Source organism: Brassica napus, chromosome A7 (genome assembly GCF_020379485.1).
Source record: "Brassica napus cultivar Da-Ae chromosome A7, Da-Ae, whole genome shotgun sequence".
NCBI lineage: Eukaryota > Viridiplantae > Streptophyta > Magnoliopsida > Brassicales > Brassicaceae > Brassica > Brassica napus.
This window is the reverse complement of record NC_063440.1, coordinates 1,310,972-1,332,580: the sequence shown is the minus strand read 5'-3', so window position 1 is coordinate 1,332,580 and position 21,609 is coordinate 1,310,972. Positions and strand designations below refer to the sequence as shown.

Here is a 21,609-nt window from a genome sequence, read left to right as displayed (position 1 = left end):
GTGCAGTATTTTATTATTATTGAGCCATAAGGTGGAGATTGCGTGCATATGGCGCAATCTTCAGCCCAATAACCAAATCCTGTACAAAAAGGAAAACGTTAGATGGTTTCCTTTATTTTTCATGTGTTGGTTAATTAAATTGTTAATATAATTAGGAAAAGGAAAGCTAAGGTCGGTGGTTGGAGCTATAAATACAGGAGGTGGTCAAGCTTTATTATCATCCTAAAACGAAGACAATAAGAGAGCGAGAGAGAAAGATCAAGAGCAATACTAAACGAGCTGTCTTTAGATATTAAACTTGTGATCTCTAGTTTAGAGCCTCTCTTTCTCATCATCGTCATGGACAAGATATCCGCTATCAAAGCTGAAGCAGCTCCTGCTGTGAATAAGCAAAAGGACAACTCGATTGAGAAGGAACGATCTGATACGAAGGAGATCATAGAAGGATTGGCTGATCGTCTTCAGAAGATGGAAGAAAAGATGGATTTGTTGATCTCATTGATCAATTCAAACAGTGAAGCTTCTGTATCTGTAAAAGCTGAGAGAGAGAGCTATGAGGAACCTTGTAAGAAAAAAGCTAAAACAGATGCCAAGACTCAAACGAAGGAGAGCACTAGTGATGATTCTAGCGAGGAATCTGATGAAAATAAGAATGATAGCCGTTTATTTAGTGCTCGTGGCCGTGGTCGTGGTCGTGGACGTGGTCGTCCTGGTTTTTATGCAGGTGGTCCTTATGCTGGTGGTCGTTGTGGCGGTGCTGGCTTCTGTGGCAAATGTTGAGGTATTTGCATCTGATGAAGAGACCTTTTGCTATCTTCAGCGATTAGGAGTGGAAAACTTTTCTTAGAAGACGAGGAAGAAGCAAAGCTCTTTGGTTTAATGCAAACCTTTACAATACTTTGTTTTGTTTAGTTTTTTTTTTTAGCGAAACAGTTCGTTTTTTTTTTCTTTATAAAAAAAAAGTAACTGTGACAACCCATCTTCTCACTAGGAATCTGGCTCACAGCGCTGCAGCGCGCCGACCCCAACCCCGACCCCTGCAGATCAATTGGTGACAACTCATCCTGGAGGAGTGTTGTTAAAGGGTAATGACCTGGGTTCGAGTTTCACCAACAACCTAATTATGGAGTTAAAGATGACTCATAATGGAGGGGTTGGGGTCGGTGCGCTGCAGCGCTGTGAACCTAGGTTCTTAGTGAGAGGATTGGTTGTCACAGTAACCTAGACCAAAATATGCGTTAGCCTTTAGCCCTTTACAATACATTCTATGCGATAACACTAGATCATCTGCTTCATCATCAGATCAACTGTTTTAATTATGTAGAGGAAGCTTTGGAACAAAGGGATAATAATTTCGTAACTATCACAGAAAGATATATCACAGAAAGATAGAGAGTGGATAGGAATATCATATTTAGTGAAGAATAAATTTGTTCTATATTTCTCTACAATAAAAAAATAAGAAAAAATAAAAAAGAAAAATTATTTCTTATAAATGGTAAAATTTTGTAAGAATATTAAGGACTGCTTTGTTCTTCTTTATTCCTTGGTCACCACAAGCACACATACTTGTTCCACTATTAATAGCTTCAGAAATATCTTTAAGCAACCACCGGACTTGTTTACTCAGTTAACATTGGCAAAGCCTTCTGTTTGTGCAATAACTCTGATTCTATTGTAGTATATGATAATGCATCAGAGTTATCCACTCCGTTTAGCACTCAAGGTAGATGTTGTCAAAGGGTTAATTGCGTTCTAAAATTTGACGATCGAGCAATATATAAACAGACATTAATTTTTTTTAAATGAGACAAGAGCTTGCATGCAAACCTTAGTTTATCATCTATAAACCCCATCTTGGCCCCCAATCACATGTATTAAGGCCTTGGGTTCCACAAGTATATCCTCACGTCCCCATCTTGGTGTGTGTGTGTTTTCTTGAAGAGTTTTTTTTTGTTATGAGAGTTACCTAAATAAAGATCTCAGAATTATGAGAGAAGGTTGATCTCTATAGTCAGAAGTAATTACAGTTTCAAGGTAACCTCAGAATCGAAGTACTATGTTACCATATACTAAAGGCTCAGAAACATGATGGTATCTAAATTTTTTTTGTCATTCTTTTTTTTTTTAAAGAAGAAAGATCATAGCTTAACACCGCATCGCAGAGAGGACTGACCTATGTATTTTCCAGTATTTTGCCATCCGTAATGAGTAATGACAGTCTAAAGGAAATGGAGAAGAGAACAAATTACCTATATATCTAACGCTCTCAAACCCAATGCTAAGATGATAAATCTACCCTATCAAACCTATGTATATTGGACAATCATATGCAAGGACGGCCCTGAGATTTGGGTGTCCGTAGACAATTTAGCAAAGATTTAAATTTAAAAAACTGTTTTTATAAATTTGGTGGTCTATATAATCTTTTTCAAAAAAAAAAAAGGTTTGGGGTAGAAACCAATGTTTCATTTAAAGAAGGTTAAATGGCAGAAATTCTCAAGAATTATCAGGACTTACATGGTACTAAGTAGAAATACTAAACATTCCAAAATAAAATAGAAGGGTTTATGATCATAGTTCAGCAGATATTAGAGAATTTGGGTAGCACATATATATCTAATGAACAACAGTGTGAGGTGAATACAAACACACTTTGATGCGCCAGAGAGCAAAAGCTGACTGGAATGAGGAAAGGTCTGATTTGGGTGAATAAGAAGGTGTTGGTCGATATTGGATGTCGTTTTTATTGCCTTTAAAAAGCCTACGCAAGTAGAGTATCATAAACCTAGGTCTTTCTTGAAGCCCAAGAAAAGTCTCCTGGTTATATTTGAGGAAGAGCTAAATGTGAAGTCAAAGGTAATTGACTTTGTCATCATCAACATAGACACTGTGTTTTCTTACATTGGAGAAAACTACCCTCCTAGTGTCCGACACTGGACCAAGAAAAATGACAAAATCCAAGCCTTCACTGATGATGTTTTCTAACAGCTTTTCTCAAAAAAAAAAAGAAGTTTTTCTCACGGCTGATCTCAAGTGTTCCGGTACTAAAAAGACCGCCACGGTGGAATTTGCTAGCTTCAGAAACCCAAATGGGACTTGTTGAAATTTCACCCTTGGATCTTGTAATGCTCCGGCCTCTAAGCAAGTCATCGAGAAGGTAACAAATTGAATCTTCGTTTTCTTTTTTTTTTATAACTAATATTACTTGCAGTCGAAGTAGTGCAAATTCATCTCACATAAAAAAAAATCATCCCGGTTATGAGAAGATGATTCACATGTTTTCCTAAATTTTCAACACTATTATTTGTGAAGTAATTTTTCGGATTGGAACTCTTAAAAATTAGAGCGGTTAAAGTTATTAATACCGTTAATAAATAGTTAAACCTATTAGTATATAATTAACATAAATTAAAAACAAAATTCCTTGATTTAATATATAATTAACCATTAGTTAAAAAAGAAATTCATTGATTTGATGATTATCATTATCTAAAAATATTTTATATTATCTTATATAGTCTTTATTAACCTTAATGAATAATTATATTAGTTAATATATAATTAACCATAAATTAAAAATGGATTTTTGTTAATTTGATGATTATCATTATATAAAAAATAGTTTATATTGTGTTGTATAAATTTTATAATATATAATTTAAAAGGGCTAATGGATAATATTTTACTAAAACTATGTTTACCGTCAATATTATTATATAATAATGATAGATAAAATTCTCATCGTTTGATATACTCAATCATATTATTCTTTTGCTATTATACGTAATTATTAATAATATAATCTATAAATTAAGTTACATATGCTATTATTTTATAATATGTAATTTATCTTCAGATTAAGCACCCTAATATATTTATATTAAATTATAAATGTAGGCACATTTTACTGATTATGAATTAATAATATATTTATTAATAAAAATTAGTAACATTTTTTGTGGTCGCATTGCGGACAAAAATACCAAGTTATATAATAAATATGTAAATATTTTATAACATATATAAAGATAAGATACAGTTAATTGTCAAAGACAAATTAATCTGACTTATTTTTACCATAAGAAATTAAGAAAAAATAGGTGAGATAAACAACAAAAAAACTATAATTCACTAACTAACTAAAATCACACCTTTTTCATCTTTCTTATCTTTTTCTATCATTTTTCTAAAAAAATAATTTTTCTGTTTTCTTTGCTTATTTCACAAATAATCCCAAAAAAAATCTCAAAAATTAATCTGACTTATATTTTTAAACTTTAAATATTTTTAATGTATTTTATACCCATGGAGGTGATTAAATGTCCGGCCCGCGAGAACTTGAGGCCCGAACTGACACAACATAACTAGCAAAGGACAACACGTGATATGCTTTGTCCCCCTCCCGACAGATTTTTTTTGTGTGGAACAAGTGGCAAATCTACACCACATAACACATTTCACTTATCATTAGAGACCTTCTTCTTCTAATTACTTCTCTAACTCTTTTGATTACTACTTCTAGTTGCATTGCATCTGTACTTGCATTTTCCCGAAAAAGGTAAAAATAAGTTTTTAGTGTCAATCTTTCATTAACACACGCAACAGTGACACTAATTATTTTATTCAATTCTCGACCGACTATTGCAACTATTCCATCGTGTCTCATGTTGTTCGTCCCCAAAGATCATCTCCTTGGTCTTTGATCTTTGAACTGAAGCAAGGAAAAAAAAAGAGAGAGCAAAGCAGCTTTCATGGAGTCTCTCCTCTCTAGTTCTTCTCTTCTCTCCGCTGGTAATCCTTAGAATCTCTTCCAGATCTATTTCCTTTTCTTGTTTTATTTTTTTCCTTCTTAAAGCTATGTGTCTTGTGATTCACTTCCATACATAAAGGTTTGACTATAATAAAAAAATTCAATTTTTTTTTAATGAAATTGTTTATTAGATGTAACAGTATGGAGAAAGCTTGATTTTTTTCTGGGGTTTAATTTGAATTTTGTTTGTTTCTCATGCATGCAAATATGCAATGCAATGTATCAGCTGGTGGTGGGCTTTGCTTGAGGAAGCAGAATCTAAAGCTCCTCTCTTTATCAGGTGCGTTTAGCGTTTAATTAGCCTCTTTATTGCTTATATGCGATTACATTTGGAGTCTAGGAGATAAGACAAGACAATGTATGTTGGAAACTAGTTAAGGTTTTGCTCTTTATTCAATTTTTGTGCAGGAAACCGAGTCCTGCGTTGTAATGTTATTGCTAAACCAAAGAGTAGTAACAATCTTGTTACTAGGCTTGATGGTCAAGAATCTTCTTCATTGTTCTTGTTGTGTTCGAGACATAAGACTAGGTTTCAAGCAAATGCCACAACGGGTCAGCCCGAGGCTTTCGACCCTAAGAGCAAACCAAACTCTTTTAGAGACTCTTTAGATGCCTTTTACAGATTCTCAAGGCCTCACACAGTTATCGGCACAGTTAAGCAACGTTTCTCTCTTGAAAACCCAAAATCTTTACGGCTGTAACAAGAAGATAACATTAGTTCTGTGTTTGGTTTTTGGTTTTTACAGGTGCTTAGCATTTTATCTGTATCTTTCTTAGCAGTAGAGAAGGTTTCTGACATATCTCCATTACTTTTCACCGGCATCTTGGAGGTAAGTTGAATGGTGTGTTAGCATTAACTATTTCATTTCTCTGTTTGAACAATTTTGAGTTTTGTTGTCAGGCTGTTGTAGCAGCTCTCATGATGAACATATACATAGTTGGACTCAATCAGTTGTCTGATGTTGAAATAGACAAGGTAACATATGTGTGTTATGTGATCAAATCATCTTCACTAGTGCTTACTCTATGTGGTCCTTTTGTTGCAGGTTAACAAACCATATCTTCCGTTGGCATCAGGGGAGTATTCTGTTAAAACCGGCATTGCTATTGTAGCTTCCTTCTCCATCATGGTATGAATCCCATTTTCACAAAAACTGTAACATTTTTAGAAGTCTAATTTGTTTAAAAACAAAACTTATATAGAGTTTCTGGCTGGGGTGGATTGTTGGTTCATGGCCATTGTTCTGGGCGCTTTTTGTGAGCTTCATTCTCGGTACTGCATACTCTATCAATGTAAGTTAAGTTTCCCACCTTGAGGATTTAACTGATATCAAAGCTTTTAGTAACTTTTTATCTACTACAAAACAGTTGCCACTTTTACGGTGGAAAAGATTTGCATTGGTTGCAGCCATGTGTATCCTCGCTGTCCGGGCTATCATCGTTCAAATTGCCTTTTATCTGCATATTCAGGTACTTAAACTAGTTTCCTTATGCTTTGAAGTAGTTGTCCATCAACATCACCTTTTGTTGGCAGACCCATGTGTTTGGAAGACCAGTCATGTTCACTAGGCCTCTTATTTTCGCCACTGCGTTTATGAGCTTCTTCTCTGTAGTCATTGCATTGTTTAAGGTAACACAAAGATGGAAATGTTATTAACTCAAAGTGAGGCATTTCTACTACTATGGATATGATGAATTTTTGTTTTTATATTGGTTTGTTGTAGGATATACCTGATATTGAAGGGGATAAGATCTTTGGAATCAGATCATTCTCTGTTACTCTTGGTCAGGAACGGGTAAGATTCCAAAGCTAAAGAACTAGTTAGACTCACTGTGTTGAACTAGAGTTAAAGCTACTTGTTAAACAGGTGTTTTGGACATGTGTTTCACTACTTCAAATGGCTTACGCTGTTGCGATCCTAGTTGGAGCCACGTCTCCTTTCATATGGAGCAAAGTCATCTCGGTAATAATCTTTCTCTACACATCAAACAGCTGCACCAATGAGTGATTAAGGCTTCATGCTTTGTTTGGTTTTGTTTAGGTTGTGGGTCATGTGATTCTGGCGACAACCTTGTGGACTCGAGCTAAGTCTGTTGATCTGAGTAGCAAAACAGAAATAACTTCATGCTATATGTTCATTTGGAAGGTTAGATTTGGCTATAAAACCCCGAGTCTTTTCAAGTTCATCATATATTATCAGACACCATTTACTAATAATTTCTTCTTGCCTGTCTGTCATCAGCTGTTTTATGCAGAGTACTTGCTGTTACCTTTTCTGAAGTGACATCAGAAGAAGAAGACAAAAGTCATAACTGTGCTTCTGTTTTTATTCAGACAAAGAGTATGAAACTAGGTAGAGATTAGGGTTTTTATCCTTGAAAAACATCAATAAACTGCAAAGCATTGACGAGCAATTCGGTTGGGAAATTAAAAAAAGGGAATTCTTTCTTGTGCAACAAGAAACCATTGTTTGGTTAAGAACCAAATTAATAGTTAGGTTTTTAGGCCCAATAATATGTGACCCAAAAAAAAGAAATTAGCCGTGAGGGATCAAGCCCATTAAGGCAGGCGGGTAACTTATACGAAGTATGTGGGCTTTTGATTCGTTTCCAAAGGTCTTATATACAATGTATAATACCAATCAACGGATTTTATGACGTGAATCACAAACAAACTGCGACTTTCTTCTCCTAATTAATTTTGGGTTAATAGAATCCTTTTCCTTAAGGGTTTCTGCGTCTTCAATTGTAAAATATATATCTCGAGACGGAGGAAATCTGTAACGAGGACAAGCAAGTTGCTTTTGTTTTTCTGTTTTTTTTATAAAAAAAAAATTGAACGTTGACCTAACTTTTCCGACAAGAAAGGAGTATAGTGACAAGTTTGGCGATGAAGAAGATGTCAAGGAGGAGGTGCTCTGTCGAATTCCGATGACATCTCTGGGACCTGTCCGAACTACTTGCAAAAGGTGGAACACTTTGTCGAGATGTGAGTTATTTGCAAAAAAACACTTTGCAAATACAGATCGGAAAGAAGTCTTTACCGGTTAGGAGACTGCATGAGTATGATTCATTTGTCGTAAGATGAGCATTTCAGTTGGCAGTATAAAAAAAGACTAATATTGCTTTCGGGTTTGTGGGATTACGGGCTTCGTTCCCGTACCTCCCAGTATATATTTTTTAAAATGAGCATTTCTGTTGGCAGTATAAAAGAAGAGGATTCTTTCTTGTGCAACAAGAAACTCTTGTTTGCTTAACTGCCAAACTAATAGTACGTTGTTTACGCCCAATAATATGTAACAATCTTATGAATACACAATTATTCCATGAGTCAAAAGAAAAACAAAATTAGCCGTGAGGGATCAAGCACATTAGGAAGATGTGTAAGTCCACGCCTGCTCTGCGAAGTTCAGTATGTGGGCTTTGGATTTGTTTCGAAAGCTCTATGTATAATACCAATCAATAGATTTTAGTGATTCTACTAATGGTGCGTGCCAATTTGTTTGTTTTGTTACACGAATTCAAACGGATACTTGACCCATATACAGAGCTCTTGTAACACATGTGTGATTTGCTTTGTTGGGGTAAATCTCCATTTTTCAAACTAATTATGTCTTTAAAACGGATCGATTGAACTAAATTATGTGTGGTTGCATATTAGTTATGTGAAATTGAAAGTGCCAGACTCAGCAAAACATTTCACATGTACCAATAATTCAAAATACAACCACGCAGTAGTGTAGTATAGTGGTAGAAGTTGATGTTGATGTTGTTTGCTGAGGCGAAAATAAAGTTAATTCTTAGTTTTCATTAGAAAATTTTAGATCGGATTAATCGTCGTTATTGTCTCTTTATGGATTAGTTGAATTTTGGCTCATACATCCCTCAACCTATCATTTTATATGTTACAAACAATTCAAAAATAGCAATGCTTGTAGTGGTATCTTGGTGGTAGGAGTTGTTTTGGGATAACACGTAAATCCATTAGTCATAAATTATTATTGTTATCAAGAATTAAGCTGCTCTTTTTGGCCAGATGAAAACAAGATTGTGTCTTAAACTTTGTTATAAATCGAGATTAGATTAGTCATTGATACTATCCTTTTACGGAATTACTTGTTTTTTGCCTCCAAAAATCTTCAGTTAACGAAAAACATTTAAAAAAAAAAAACTAATCAACTAATATAAATTTTAGATTCAGATTATAGAATGGGAGAAAAAAGGCAATTGAAGTGCGGAAACAAGGGGGTAAGAAGACAGCTAGTCCACTGAAAGTTGGAGCAAATGGACAAAAGAATGTTATGATTATTCTTCTCAAATAAAACCTTTGAGAGAATATATGCGATTTGTGAATGAAACTTGTCATCATGATCAAAAGAAATAAAATAAAATATGGACTCTGAAAGGACACGTCTCTGGCTCAGATCTGGGACATGACCGCTTCCAGTTTAGATTTGACAGAGAGGATGATATCCACAGTGTTTTAAACAACAGACCATATCAACTTAATGGCTGGATGGTAATCCTTCAAAGATGGGAACCGGTTATCTCTTCAACCTTCCCATCTCAGATCCCTTTTTGGATTGACATCAAAGGGCTTCCCCTCCACTTTTGGCATGAGAAAGTTATCTACAACATTGGACTGGAGCTGGGAACTCTTGATGACTACATCATCTCCCAGACGACTCTGCGCATGCGTATATCTCTTAATGGCTTAAACCCCATCATCAAGGACACAATTGTCGACTTTGACACAGGCGAGGAAGCTCCAATATCTCTTGAATATGAAGGAATCCAGCACTTGTGCTCCCACTGCAACCGCCTGACACACTATACAAGGGACTGTCCTTCAATCGGAGCAAGAACCCTCCCCCCGGATGGGAAGCAAACATACACGCAAGCTAACTCCAATGCTGACAGTCGACAAAACCACCCTCGTGGAGAACAAGGCTACCAATCATACTCTTCTAGCACTCAACGGGAACGAGATGCAACTGAAATGGCATATCACCAGAGAGTGGACCGACACGGCAGGCCTTATGGAGAACGCATCTCTATGTCCCAAGAAACTGCCAGACCCCTGCGGAACAAGCTTGCTCCACCTACGCTAGAGCCCTCAAGAAGAGGAACGCCACCTAGAACCTCATCCTTCTATATGAGAGAGCGTGACACCCACATGGGTAGACACGATCCAAAAGCACCTGGAGACTACAGAGCTGCTAAAACGCCCGCAGCAACAGAGATGGTATGGAGGGAGAAACAAAGACTACATCACTCCCCCCGAGCCAACCTACACACAACTGCCCCCTTTACTCCACTTCACGAAACACAGAGCTCTCCCCCTGAGGCGGTGAGGTCTCTGGAAAGGAATTTAGCAGTGAGCGACTTTCCACCACTTCCTCGAGTCCCCACAACAGAAGAAGTGATGCAGGAACTAGTAGATGTCTCCATACAGTATACCAACTGTGCTGATCCAGTGGAAAGAGAAGCTCGTCGACAACGGGTCCTGCAGAGTAATGCGGAAGGCATCATGGAAGAAACGGCGGCTTCAATCATCGCAGCTGCCACTTGTGTAGCAAATGCTAGCCCCCGACAGCATCTTCCCTCATCATCTGATCCTATTCTGCTCCCTGGCCCGGGAATGTCTATTCCCAAACGTAGAGGCAGACCACCAAAGGAGAAAAAGCAATCTCCCAGACCGAAAATCCTAACTGGAGCTAGTTCCCGAAAACGTAATTTCTCGGCAGCAATTTCGTCTCCAGCTAACCAGGGGACATCAAACTCTAGACAAATGCATTTAAACTCATCAACCATAGGGCCGAACCCTGTTAACAGTAATGGCAGACCAGTGATGAAGAGCGTACCTGCAAGTGTGAAAACACAGAAGGATTTTCACACCCAAGATCCTCCTCTTCTTTAGCTGTACTCAGCTGGAACTGTCGTGGGTTGGGGAATCCCAAGACAGTCCAGCGACTCAAAGATCTCCACAAGCTACACTCTCCGGATGTACTTTTCTTAATGGAGACAAAAAACCCCGACAGCTTCGTTCTTAATGAGCTACGAGACCTTTGCTACAACTCTTATTATCTGGTATCCCCACATGGTCATGGGGGAGGTGGTCTCGCCTTACTCTGGAACAGCTGCATTGACATTCAGATTGTTAGTGCACGACACAACTTTATCGACACAACTGCAGTTGTCAAAGGTCAGGCTTTTAATTGTACCTTCACCTATGGGGCACCTGATATGAGTAAGCGACAGGAGGTTTGGGATTCTCTGATGACAATCTCATCCTCAAGACCAGGACCCTGGTTCTTGACAGGGGACTTCAACGAAATGATTGAGAACTCAGAGAAATCGGGAGGAACTGATAGATCAGAGAACAGTTTTGTACCCTTCAGAAGCTTCCTGTCACAATGCGATCTCTTCGATCTACAACACACCGGTAACTTCCTGTCTTGGAGAGGGAAACGTGGAACACATGTAGTCCATTGTAGACTGGATAGATCGATTGCAAACAGTGAATGGTCAGACCTGTTCCCCCATAGCCGCAGCCACTACCTCCGCTATGAGGTCTCGGATCATAGGCCCCTACTCACCATCTTTGATCCTACGAGGAAAAAAGCAAGGAAGATGTTTAGATATGATCGTAGGTTACGCTCCAACCAACAAGTTAAAGAGATTGTAGAAAAGGCTTGGAATGAACACATTGGCTCTGAAGTTACCTCCAGAATATCCCAATGCCGCAAAGCCATTGCTGATTGGAGCCGTACCCAACACAATAACAGCAGGAAGATGATTGAGCACCTACAAGAGACCCTAGACAAAGCTCTCTCGGCCCCCATTGCAGACGACGCAAACATCTCTGCCATAAATCTCTCACTCCTCCAAGCATACAGATCAGAAGAGGAGTTCTGGAAGCAAAGGAGCAGACAGCTATGGCTCTCCCTCGGGGATAAGAACACAGGGTATTTTCACGCTGCAACAAAAGGGAGGAAAGCAAGAAACCGCTTATCAGTTTTGGAAGATCAACACGGTGATGCTCTCTATGAGGAGGAGCAGATTGTGGACTGCATAGCAAAGTATTTTACAGAAATATTTACCTCCTCTAATAGAGATTGTACTTCTACTGTCAATCAAGCACTGGCGCCAAAGATCACACCCGAGATGAACGAGGAGTTGATCAAACTCCCCACGGCTGCTGAGATAAAAGCGGGTATGTTCTCTATACACCCGGATAAAGCTCCTGGGCCAGACGGCTTTTCAGCTAGTTTCTTCCAATCCAACTGGGAAACTGTTGGACCTGCAATCACACGGGAGATACAACACTTCTTCATTACTGGTAGTTTGCCATCTACAATAAACTCGACATTCATACGGCTGATACCAAAAATCAAAGCTCCCAAGCTAGTTTCGGATTACAGGCCAATAGCTCTCTGTAATGTCTATTATAAGGTAATCTCAAAAATTCTTTCTTTGAGATTGAAACCAATTCTACAAGCAGTAATCTCAGAGAATCAATCCGCGTTTATACCTGGGCGTGCTATCTCGGATAACGTGTTGATCACGCATGAAACACTCCACTACCTAAAGACTTCTGACGCAAAGAAACATTGCTCCATGGCAGTGAAGACTGACATGAGCAAAGCATACGATAGGTTAGAATGGAATTTCATCAAGACAGTGCTAATAAGATTGGGTTTTCACGAAAAATGGATCACCTGGGTCATGGAGTGCATCTCATCAGTCTCTTACTCCTTTTTGATAAATGATTCAGCCCTTGGGAAGGTTGTTCCCCAACGAGGTATCAGGCAGGGGGATCCTCTTTCCCCCTATATCTTCATTCTCTGCAGTGAGGTGTTGTCAGGACTATGCAAAAAGGCGCAACAAGATGGAGTCCTAACAGGAGTTAGAGTTGCAACTAAGTGTCCTAGAATCAATCACCTACTTTTCGCTGATGACACAATGTTCTTCATACGATCAGATGAGAGAAGCTGCTCCACCCTGCTCAAGATTCTAAACCTGTACGAGGAAGCATCGGGCCAGAAAATAAATTCAGATAAATCCTCAATCACCTTTGCGAAGAAGACCAGATTAGCTTCAAAGAACAGAGCAAAACAGATCCTCAACATCACTAAAGAGGGTGGAGTGGGTAAGTATTTAGGCTTACCTGAATATTTTGGACGCCGAAAGAAGAACCTCTTCGCCTCCATTGTTGATAAAATCCAGCAGCGTGCGATCTCCTGGTCGTCGAGGTACTTATCTACAGCAGGCAAGATGACACTCCTTCAAGCAGTCCTATCAGCAATACCCACCTTTCCTATGTCATGTTTTCAGTTACCAGTCAGTATCTGCAAGAAAATACAATCAGTATTGACTCGCTTCTGGTGGGACTCAAATGATGGAAAGAAGAAGATGTGTTGGGTTTCTTGGGAAAAGTTAACAACTCCTAAATGCATGGGAGGACTCGGGTTTAAAGATATCCAGCGTTTCAACACAGCCTTGCTAGCTAAAATACCATGGAGAATGCTAAACAACCCTAATTGTTTACTGTCTAGAGTTTTGGTGGGCAAGTACTGCCAAAATGATAGTCTACTGAAGGTCAGCCTAACGAAAACAGCATCACATGGGTGGAGAGGGATCCTAGCGGGACGGGACTTACTTGTTGAGCACCTTGGAAAGGTCATTGGAGATGGATCGACCACCAGGATTTGGGGAGACTCCTGGATATCACCATCCTCTGCTACACTCCCCCTTGGCCCTATAAAAGAAGACGAGAGTGATCTATACGTCTCTGACTTGATCTTAAGAGGGAGCGGTTCCTGGAATACCACAAGAATACAAGAGCTTCTACCTGAGTTTACCAAGGAGATCATGTCTCTCAGACCGAGTGTAACTGGAGCACAGGACTCGTATGTGTGGTACCCTGTAGCAACGGGAACTTATTCAGCAAAATCAGGTTACGCAGCAGCATCAGCGAGCCTTCTGCATCAACACCAACCGGTGGTCCCAACTACTTTCAACTGGCATAAATCAGTATGGAACGTGGAGAGCCCTCCAAAACTGAAACTCCTAATCTGGAAAATCCTCCATGAAGCGCTTCCAACTGGTTTCAATCTGCAAAAACGTGGAGTACTAAGTGATACAATGTGTATTCACTGTGGGCAAGTTGAAACTATGGATCACCTATTCCTACATTGCACATATGCATCTGAGGTCTGGAGTCTCGTTCCCCTGAAATCATCCTTCTGCTCCTCTGCGTGCCCATCAATTATAAATGCGATTGAAGACTCTGGACGATGGATTTGCCTCCCCCCAACGGGGGTCTCGACGAATATCCTCTTCTGGATATTGTGGGCCCTATGGATCACACGCAATCAGCTAGTGTTCGAATCGAGACGCCATTCACCTTTAGGAGTAGTGTCGCGAGCAATGGCTGGTGCACAAGAATGGAAGATAGCCCAGTTTACTTCCGATCCTCCTAGTATCATTCCAAAGGGAATAGCTCACGCGATGATACCAATAGTACCGCAAGGTACAATTCTCTGTAACAGTGATGCAGCGTGGAACCAGACCTCTGAATCGACGGGACTTGGATGGATCTTCACGTCTTCAGGATCCTCAACTCTTCAGGGGTCGCAACACCAGACTCATGTGCAATCGGCTCTCCTGGCTGAAGCCCTAGCGGTTCGATCTGCTCTCCAACACGCCATTCAACTTGGCTACACTCAAATCTGGCTCCGATCAGACTCTCTTGTGCTCGTTCGAGCCATCAATTCGATCACAAAACCGAAGATCCTCCACGGAGTTCTCTCGGATATCGAAACTCTATCCTCTACGTTCTCCTTTTGCGTTTTTTCTTTTACTCCAAGAGAGCTTAATGGGCCTGCGGACCTATTAGCAAAAGCTACTCTTTGTAATGTGAACTCTTCTAGGGCCTAGCCCACTTTTAGTTTTCTAATCGAAGTTTAGTTGATCAAAAAAAAAAAAAAAAAAAAAAATAAAATAAAATAATTTTTAATGTAAAAATAGAAAAGCTCACCAATAATTAAGCAAAAGTTTCGAAAGTGAGAAGTGGGCACAAAAGTGTACATCTTTGGTTACAATCAAAGAATCCAACACAAAATCAAAGTTCTCAAGATGCTCCATATAGCATATATAACCTCCTTTTTCTTAAGAGCCAATAATTCCTTACAAGATAAATAAAACATATTATTCCATTTGCTAACAAATTTTTTTTTTCTCCTTTTGGGACCATTGACACACAATCTCTTTGAAGCTCCAACATACAATGAGGCTAAAGTCTAAAGTAATTATAAACTTTTCTAGCCGAGTCACTTCAATCTATTCCAATCTTGAAATTTTGTTTCAAGCATCAAAGTCACTTATTTTGATGATTTTTTTTCTTGAAATTCTAACATTTGTTGCTTGTAAGAAAGATAAATGATTATTTAAATCATTTAAACATAAGATTATTTTGAGTAAATTAGAGGGGTCGCTGACCAACTCAAATCATAAGTTATAAATTGAGATCTGCAGAAGTTAAGTGGAATCTACTAGCCAATAACCAAACATGTCAAATGAAAAATAATTTATATATTTACGACCAGTTTATATAACGGTAACAACGAGATTACAGTTAACTGGTTTAAATTTAAAGTGTTTTCCAACTAACCATAAACATTATGTCCCCTAGGCCCCAACCAATTTGAGTTTTTAATGTTCGGATTGTATATTGAATAAGCTTTAAATTTTACTATACGTACGTTTGCCAGATAGCAATGTGCTTAATAAGCAAATAGGAAAATTTCAAAGAAATTTATTTTAGAAACTAAAAAATAGGAGACCTTAGGAATGGCAACTAAATGCATATGGTTGGAAACAACCATTTCATTACTCAGCAAAACGAAAAAGAAAAGAAAACAAATTTAATTAATGGTTTTCAATAACACTTTCACAAATGTATCATTGTCGTTTTCTAGAGCTTTAAATCAAATTCTTTTTTACTGACATTCTATTTCAGATGTTCTGAAGCATCTGAGTATATTTGGACTGAACAAGCTTCGTATCCTTGAAAACTCAAACAATCTTAACATTTACACCAAAAAAAAAAAACTCAAACAATCATAATTTTAACTATCATGTGAATATGTGATTCGATTGAGAAGATCATATAACGTGAAATAAACATGAAATGGTCACTGCTCAGAAACATCAATATTTGTTTTACAGAATCCACCATAATTAATGTATCTTCATTACTTGGATAGAGAACTGGAAAAAAATATATTTTTTTGCTTAATAAACATGGGCAAAATATCTTTTGACTATAATGAGATGCGAGAAAGTGGTTGATACATAAGCAGATGCGCAGACATGGCCAGTGGCCACATAACGAAAAGAATACACATGCATCATACAACAGTTGAATTACAAATCTACATATATGTAAACAAGAATGATATTATATATTATAAATTTATAACAAGAACAAAAGTAGGTCTAGTGGTGCCAATCTGTATATAGTTGTAACTGTCCCATATTTTGTGTACTGCCTCGGTGAATATATTAGACATGGATGTGGTGTAATTTTAATCCAATGGAATCCAACTGTAAACGCATAACAAATATAGTAGGATACTTATAGATCATCAAGGAATTTGATGGTTATATTTTAAACAGTAAACTTTTAAATCAAACTAAAATTGTTACAAAAGGACAATTGTCACATTTTGATGTGTAATAAAGAAAATAGCAAATAAAGAAAAAAATTTAAAGGTCAAATTTATTAGCAATTGGTAAGAGTGTTAGGTTTTCAAAGTAATTGTATTTGATATCATATGTTAATGGTTTTGTGTTTTAGAACATAAAGCATGATTTTTATAATCTTGTACTATCGTGATTCTAATCACTGCGTATAACAAATCAATTAACTCGAACTTTGTTGGTTATTGGAAGATGTAGATTAGTAGATATATGTATTAGCTAAAGTCTGATAGGGCTCACTATACTCAACAACTCGACTTTTGCGGGTTAAAATCTCATCTTACAATTATACTAGCTCAAGTTATAATTTAATTTGCAGCAATTTGGAGGTTTAAACATACTTAGATCATATTTACAAAGTACACTAAAGAAATTATGAAATAAGAACAAGTAAAGGGTAAGAACATATGATAAACAACAATCATAAATGAAACATGTTTTTATGATCACTTATTTTTTTCAACCAAAAAATCTACTAAGACATAATGCAGAGAAAATATCAAGTTTAAATAGATATCATGATGGAAACTGATAGAAATAAAGGGTATAGGTTTTGCGATATAATATTTATATCAGATACGTACAAGAAATCTCATATCTAGAAACTCTTTCGATCCAAAAAGAAAATTTAATATATACTCTTTAGGATTGTGAATTTGATGTGTGTGTGTGCCAGAGAGGCTAAAAACATGTGTATACATATAGTCTTGCATAATGGTTCGTTTGGGACCTGAAAATACAACGAAACTCATTTCAATGAGAATCGAGGTTTTAGAGTGCTTAACGTACGTCACTTATATATGGTGAGTCAGTGACTATTCCCATATTTGAAGAATTAGAAGAACCGTATAATTTCTCTGTGAGATTCCTCGTACGTGGTACCTTTGAAGTTTCCTTTGACTTGTTATCAAACTTGGCTAAGTTTGTGTAACTATCTTTCTATGGCATTGTATAAAAAAGTTCCTTTAGAACAGCACGTCTTGTTTTTGATGTTGCTCTCATCTTTGTAATCAGCTAAGGTTATAAATGAAATTTGGTGTGTTTCAGAAAGAAAAAAAAAATAGCTTTCTAAGTTGGCAATGGTTAAAGAAAGGACATACGAAATTCCATAAGTTGGTGCAAATGTCAGTCTATTTGTGGCCAAAGTCTTGGACTTGTGGACAATACCTATTCATGCCACGGTCAGGAGAGGATTGGGGCTGGGGATTTATATCTCCTTTAACTTCTTTTGAGAACCAGACAAACGTCTTCACTAAATATGATGTATATCTTCTACCACATATACATAGAATTAGATAAATGCATTAGTATCTCATCAAATCTTTGAAAATACTGCAAAAGTTTTTCCTTATGAATTCTTTCAAATTCATGGATTGAATACCACCCTCATAGTCAAATAACTTCACTCTATTATTTATTTATTTGAATATATGTGTTAGAAGATATACATCCGATTTAGTAGAGACGTATTTGTCATCGGCTGAAACTACCGCCACCGGAATTCAATTCGTACATTGATATATTATTTACAATGCTTGGATTTAAAATAAAGAGGTGAAACCAACTTCACTCTACTTGCATATAAAAATTAAGTCGGTGATTGATTTCCACTAAAATTCGTCTAAAAGCCTGATCGAAGGGGGCCGCTTAAAAATCGGATAATTGGCACTCATTTGTCTTTATCAATCTGAGGTGGGATAGTGAGATCCAGATCTTTGAAAGCTCCATAATAAATGAAACTTTTTAAGTATTACTAGACCAATTTGCTTCATCTTTCTTCTATGCTTTAGGCTTGGTTTCGGGTGTTGACTTAGCTTTCGGTTTGGTTTTGGGTACAGCGTTAGGTGAAGCGACCTTCAAACTCGTTTGCTCCACGTCTATAAGAAAAGTTTGTGCGTCTGCTATCTTTATCTCCAAATCGCAAACTCAAACAAATCAATATCTTTTTTTAACAATGTCTTTTACATGCTTCTTCAGTTCATTTTGATTTCTTCTTAGTCCTTGAGTTGTAAGATTTGGTTCGTCTTGTTTTCTTATTATCAAAGTTGTATATACATCACTTTGACTAGTGAAGATATGCTTGATACATCTATCTGTTGTTCCATATGGATTGATATATAAGGAGTTGAAATTTATTAAATGATTTCCCAATTTAATGTCGATTAAAAATTAATCAATATAAAAACAAAAGTACTAGAGCAGAGAGAGAGAAAAGGTAGAGAGAGAAAGTAGATCTAAAGTTCAGGTCCGGCGAACGGCCGGCGCGTGAGCGTGCGTGCCATCGCCGGAGCCCTTTCGAGATACTCGTAAGGTATGAGTTTGCGCTTCTCCCTCGTCACCTTCATCCTCCGCTTTGTCTGAGCTCTGACTCAAGTCCCCAGCGGCAGATCTGTCTTGGAGTAAAGACGCGGTCGGCGTTGAGGTGTGGCGCGGTGAAGCTCTTTGTCTTTTGTTTGTTGATGTTTTTCCGGGAGGAGGAGGCTCTTACAGCTCCGTCGCTGTTGGGGTCAAAAACGGTTACGACAAATTTAACATTCAAAACGTCCGAAGAAGAAAATAAGAGTTTCTCCGAAGAGTACTTTTCGAAATAGATTCTTCCTTACGAAAAAGCTTGGCGGAAGAAAGAATCGAGATGTCCGACGAAAGCTCGAAACAGGTCGTTACGCAGCGACCGAACGTCCGTCCCGCTCGGCCGCTACGTAGCGACCGAGCGATCGTCCCGCTCGGTCGCTACGTAGGGACCGAGCTCGAGCCAAAGCTCGGTCGCTACGTAGCGACCGAGCGATCGTCCCGCTCGGTCGCTACGTAGCGACCGAGCTCGAGCCAAGCTCGGTCGCTACGTAGCGACCGAGCGATCGTCCCGCTCGGTCGCTACGTAGCGACCGAGCTCGAGCCAAGCTCGGTCGCTACGTAGCGACCGAGCGATCGTCCCGCTCGGTCGCTACGTAGCGACCGAGCTCGAGCCAAAGCTCGGTCGCTACGTAGCGACCGAGCGATCGTCCCGCTCGGTCGCTACGTAGCGACCGAGCTCGAGCCAAGCTCGGTCGCTACGTAGCGACCGAGCGATCGTCCCGCTCGGTCGCTACGTAGCGACCGAGCTCGAGCCAAAGCTCGGTCGCTACGTAGCGACCGAGCGATCGTCCCGCTCGGTCGCTACGTAGCGACCGAGCTCGAGCCAAGCTCGGTCGCTACGTAGCGACCGAGCGATAAGCTCGGTCGCTACGTAGCGACCGAGCGATTGTCCCGCTCGGTCGCTACGTAGCGACCGAGCTCGAGCCAAAGATCGGTCGCGGTGTAGCGATTGAACCTTTCCGAACATCGATACGACACAGTCCTTGCATTCTCGTCAAACCTTCGAATGCTATCTCCCGAAGACCGTGGCAAGCTCAGTCCATTTTTCCCGCTATTCTAATCCATCGATCAAACTTCGATTAGAAACCGCGGAAAACTCGTAGTAAACGTGTCGAGTCGGAAGACGGCCCAAAGGGACCTAAAACACGACTCGAGGCCCATCCTACGATTTTTTCTAACCAAAAGCCCGTGGACCACAGCATGGTTCACGCTTGGCCCACGAGGAAAGATAAATGTCAAGTTTCCGCGGATAAATACGGAAGTTTTGGAGATAATTGTGAACATCGGGAAAAATGGAATATCTCCATTTTTTGCTATGACGGCTTAAGGGCAGAAGAGTAAAAGCGTAAACCGACCTTGGAGCTAGTATATAAGGAGTCCTAGGCGAGGAGCAGGAGAGGGAACTTTTCAGAGCAAACTTAGCACTTAGAGCGATTTAGGCAACTTTCCGTTTTTGTTATTTCGAGCTGCGACTCAATTAGGTTTAGCCGTCTTAGGGTTGCTAGAACTAGGAATCTCGCCGACAGCTCTCGAGCCCAGGCTTATACCTTGTTGTAACGCTCATACGCAGATTCGGAATAAGATCTACTTTGCTCTCTTTTCGATTTCTTATTTTTATCGTTGTTATTCTCGTGTTCTGATTGCTTGACGTGTGGTAATTAACAGATATCCGGGTCCTCTGGGAAACTAGGGTTTTTCTTAGTTTCCTTATTTAAACGGAAATCGACAGTGCGAATTTCGGTTCCCACAGTTTGGCGCTAGAAGGAGGGGGACTTACGGATCAATCTAACCCGCAAAAACCACTCAACGATCAGGAACGACATGCGGGATTCGACGTGCGCGAATGTCATCTCGTTCAAGGGGGGAGAAACGGTCGATCGAGCCAAACCTCGGAACGATCTCCTTGTTATCGAGTTGACAATTCGAGATATCGACGTCGCTAGAGTACTAATCGATACCGGAAGCTCGGCCGATATCATCTTCAAAGACACTCTTGAAAAGATGGGGATCAGTCAATCCGAGATCGCAAAATGCCCAAGCCCACTGCTAGGGCTTTCGGGGGAAACAACCATGGCCTATGGATCGATTAGACTCGCTGTCAAAGCCGGAACCGTGACAAACATCACAGAGTTTCTAGTCGTTGACCGCCCCGCGTCTTACAACGTTATCATGGGAACGCCATGGCTGAACACCATGCGCGCAATCCCATCAACCTACCATCTTTGCCTCAAGTTCCCGACCCCCAACGGAGTCGAGGTAATCTGGGGAAATCCAAGAGTTTCACAGGTCTGTTTCGCCGCGGAACTAAAACGAAAGAGACCGATCCACGAAATTGCTCCTAAGAGAGCGGAGAAAAAGACCTCCAGCAAAGATACGCGAAGTCAGGATTCAGCGGAATTCTTCTGGCAATCTCGTATCTTCGCAGCTCTAGAGGAAAAACGCGACCCAACTTGTGAACCCGTGGTAACGATTTGTCTCGACGAAGCCTTCCCAGAACGCTGCGTCGAGATTGGAGCCAATCTCCACGAGCCACTAAAGACAGAACTCATAACCTGTCTTAAAAAGAACCTTAACACTTTCGCATGGGCTGCGGAAGACATGCCAGGAATTGACATTAACATAACGTGTCACGAGCTGAATATCGATCCAACATTCAAACCCGTCAAACAGAAAAGACG

At 39.2% G+C, this 21,609-nt stretch overlaps 1 protein-coding gene across 2 annotated transcripts; it reads left to right on the top strand.

The window, feature by feature from the left end:
• Window positions 1-4,428: 4,428 nt before the first annotated feature.
• Window positions 4,429-7,273, top strand: LOC106357630 (homogentisate phytyltransferase 1, chloroplastic). 2 transcript variants are annotated; one of them, XM_013797304.3, is made up of 14 exons: window positions 4,429-4,561; window positions 4,687-4,794; window positions 5,040-5,093; window positions 5,222-5,466; window positions 5,560-5,643; window positions 5,715-5,789; window positions 5,860-5,943; window positions 6,017-6,106; window positions 6,182-6,283; window positions 6,348-6,443; window positions 6,538-6,609; window positions 6,682-6,777; window positions 6,856-6,960; window positions 7,057-7,273. In XM_013797304.3, the coding sequence occupies exons 2-14, from the start codon at window positions 4,755-4,757 to the stop codon at window positions 7,096-7,098; spliced, it is 1,185 nt and encodes a 394-aa protein (XP_013652758.2). In that variant the 5' UTR covers window positions 4,429-4,561; window positions 4,687-4,754; the 3' UTR covers window positions 7,099-7,273. The 2 variants fall into 2 exon arrangements, with proteins under 2 accessions (XP_013652758.2, XP_013652757.2); XM_013797303.3 differs by lacking the exon at window positions 4,429-4,561 and having other exon boundaries at window positions 4,575-4,794.
• The last annotated feature ends 14,336 nt before the right edge of the window (window positions 7,274-21,609 follow it).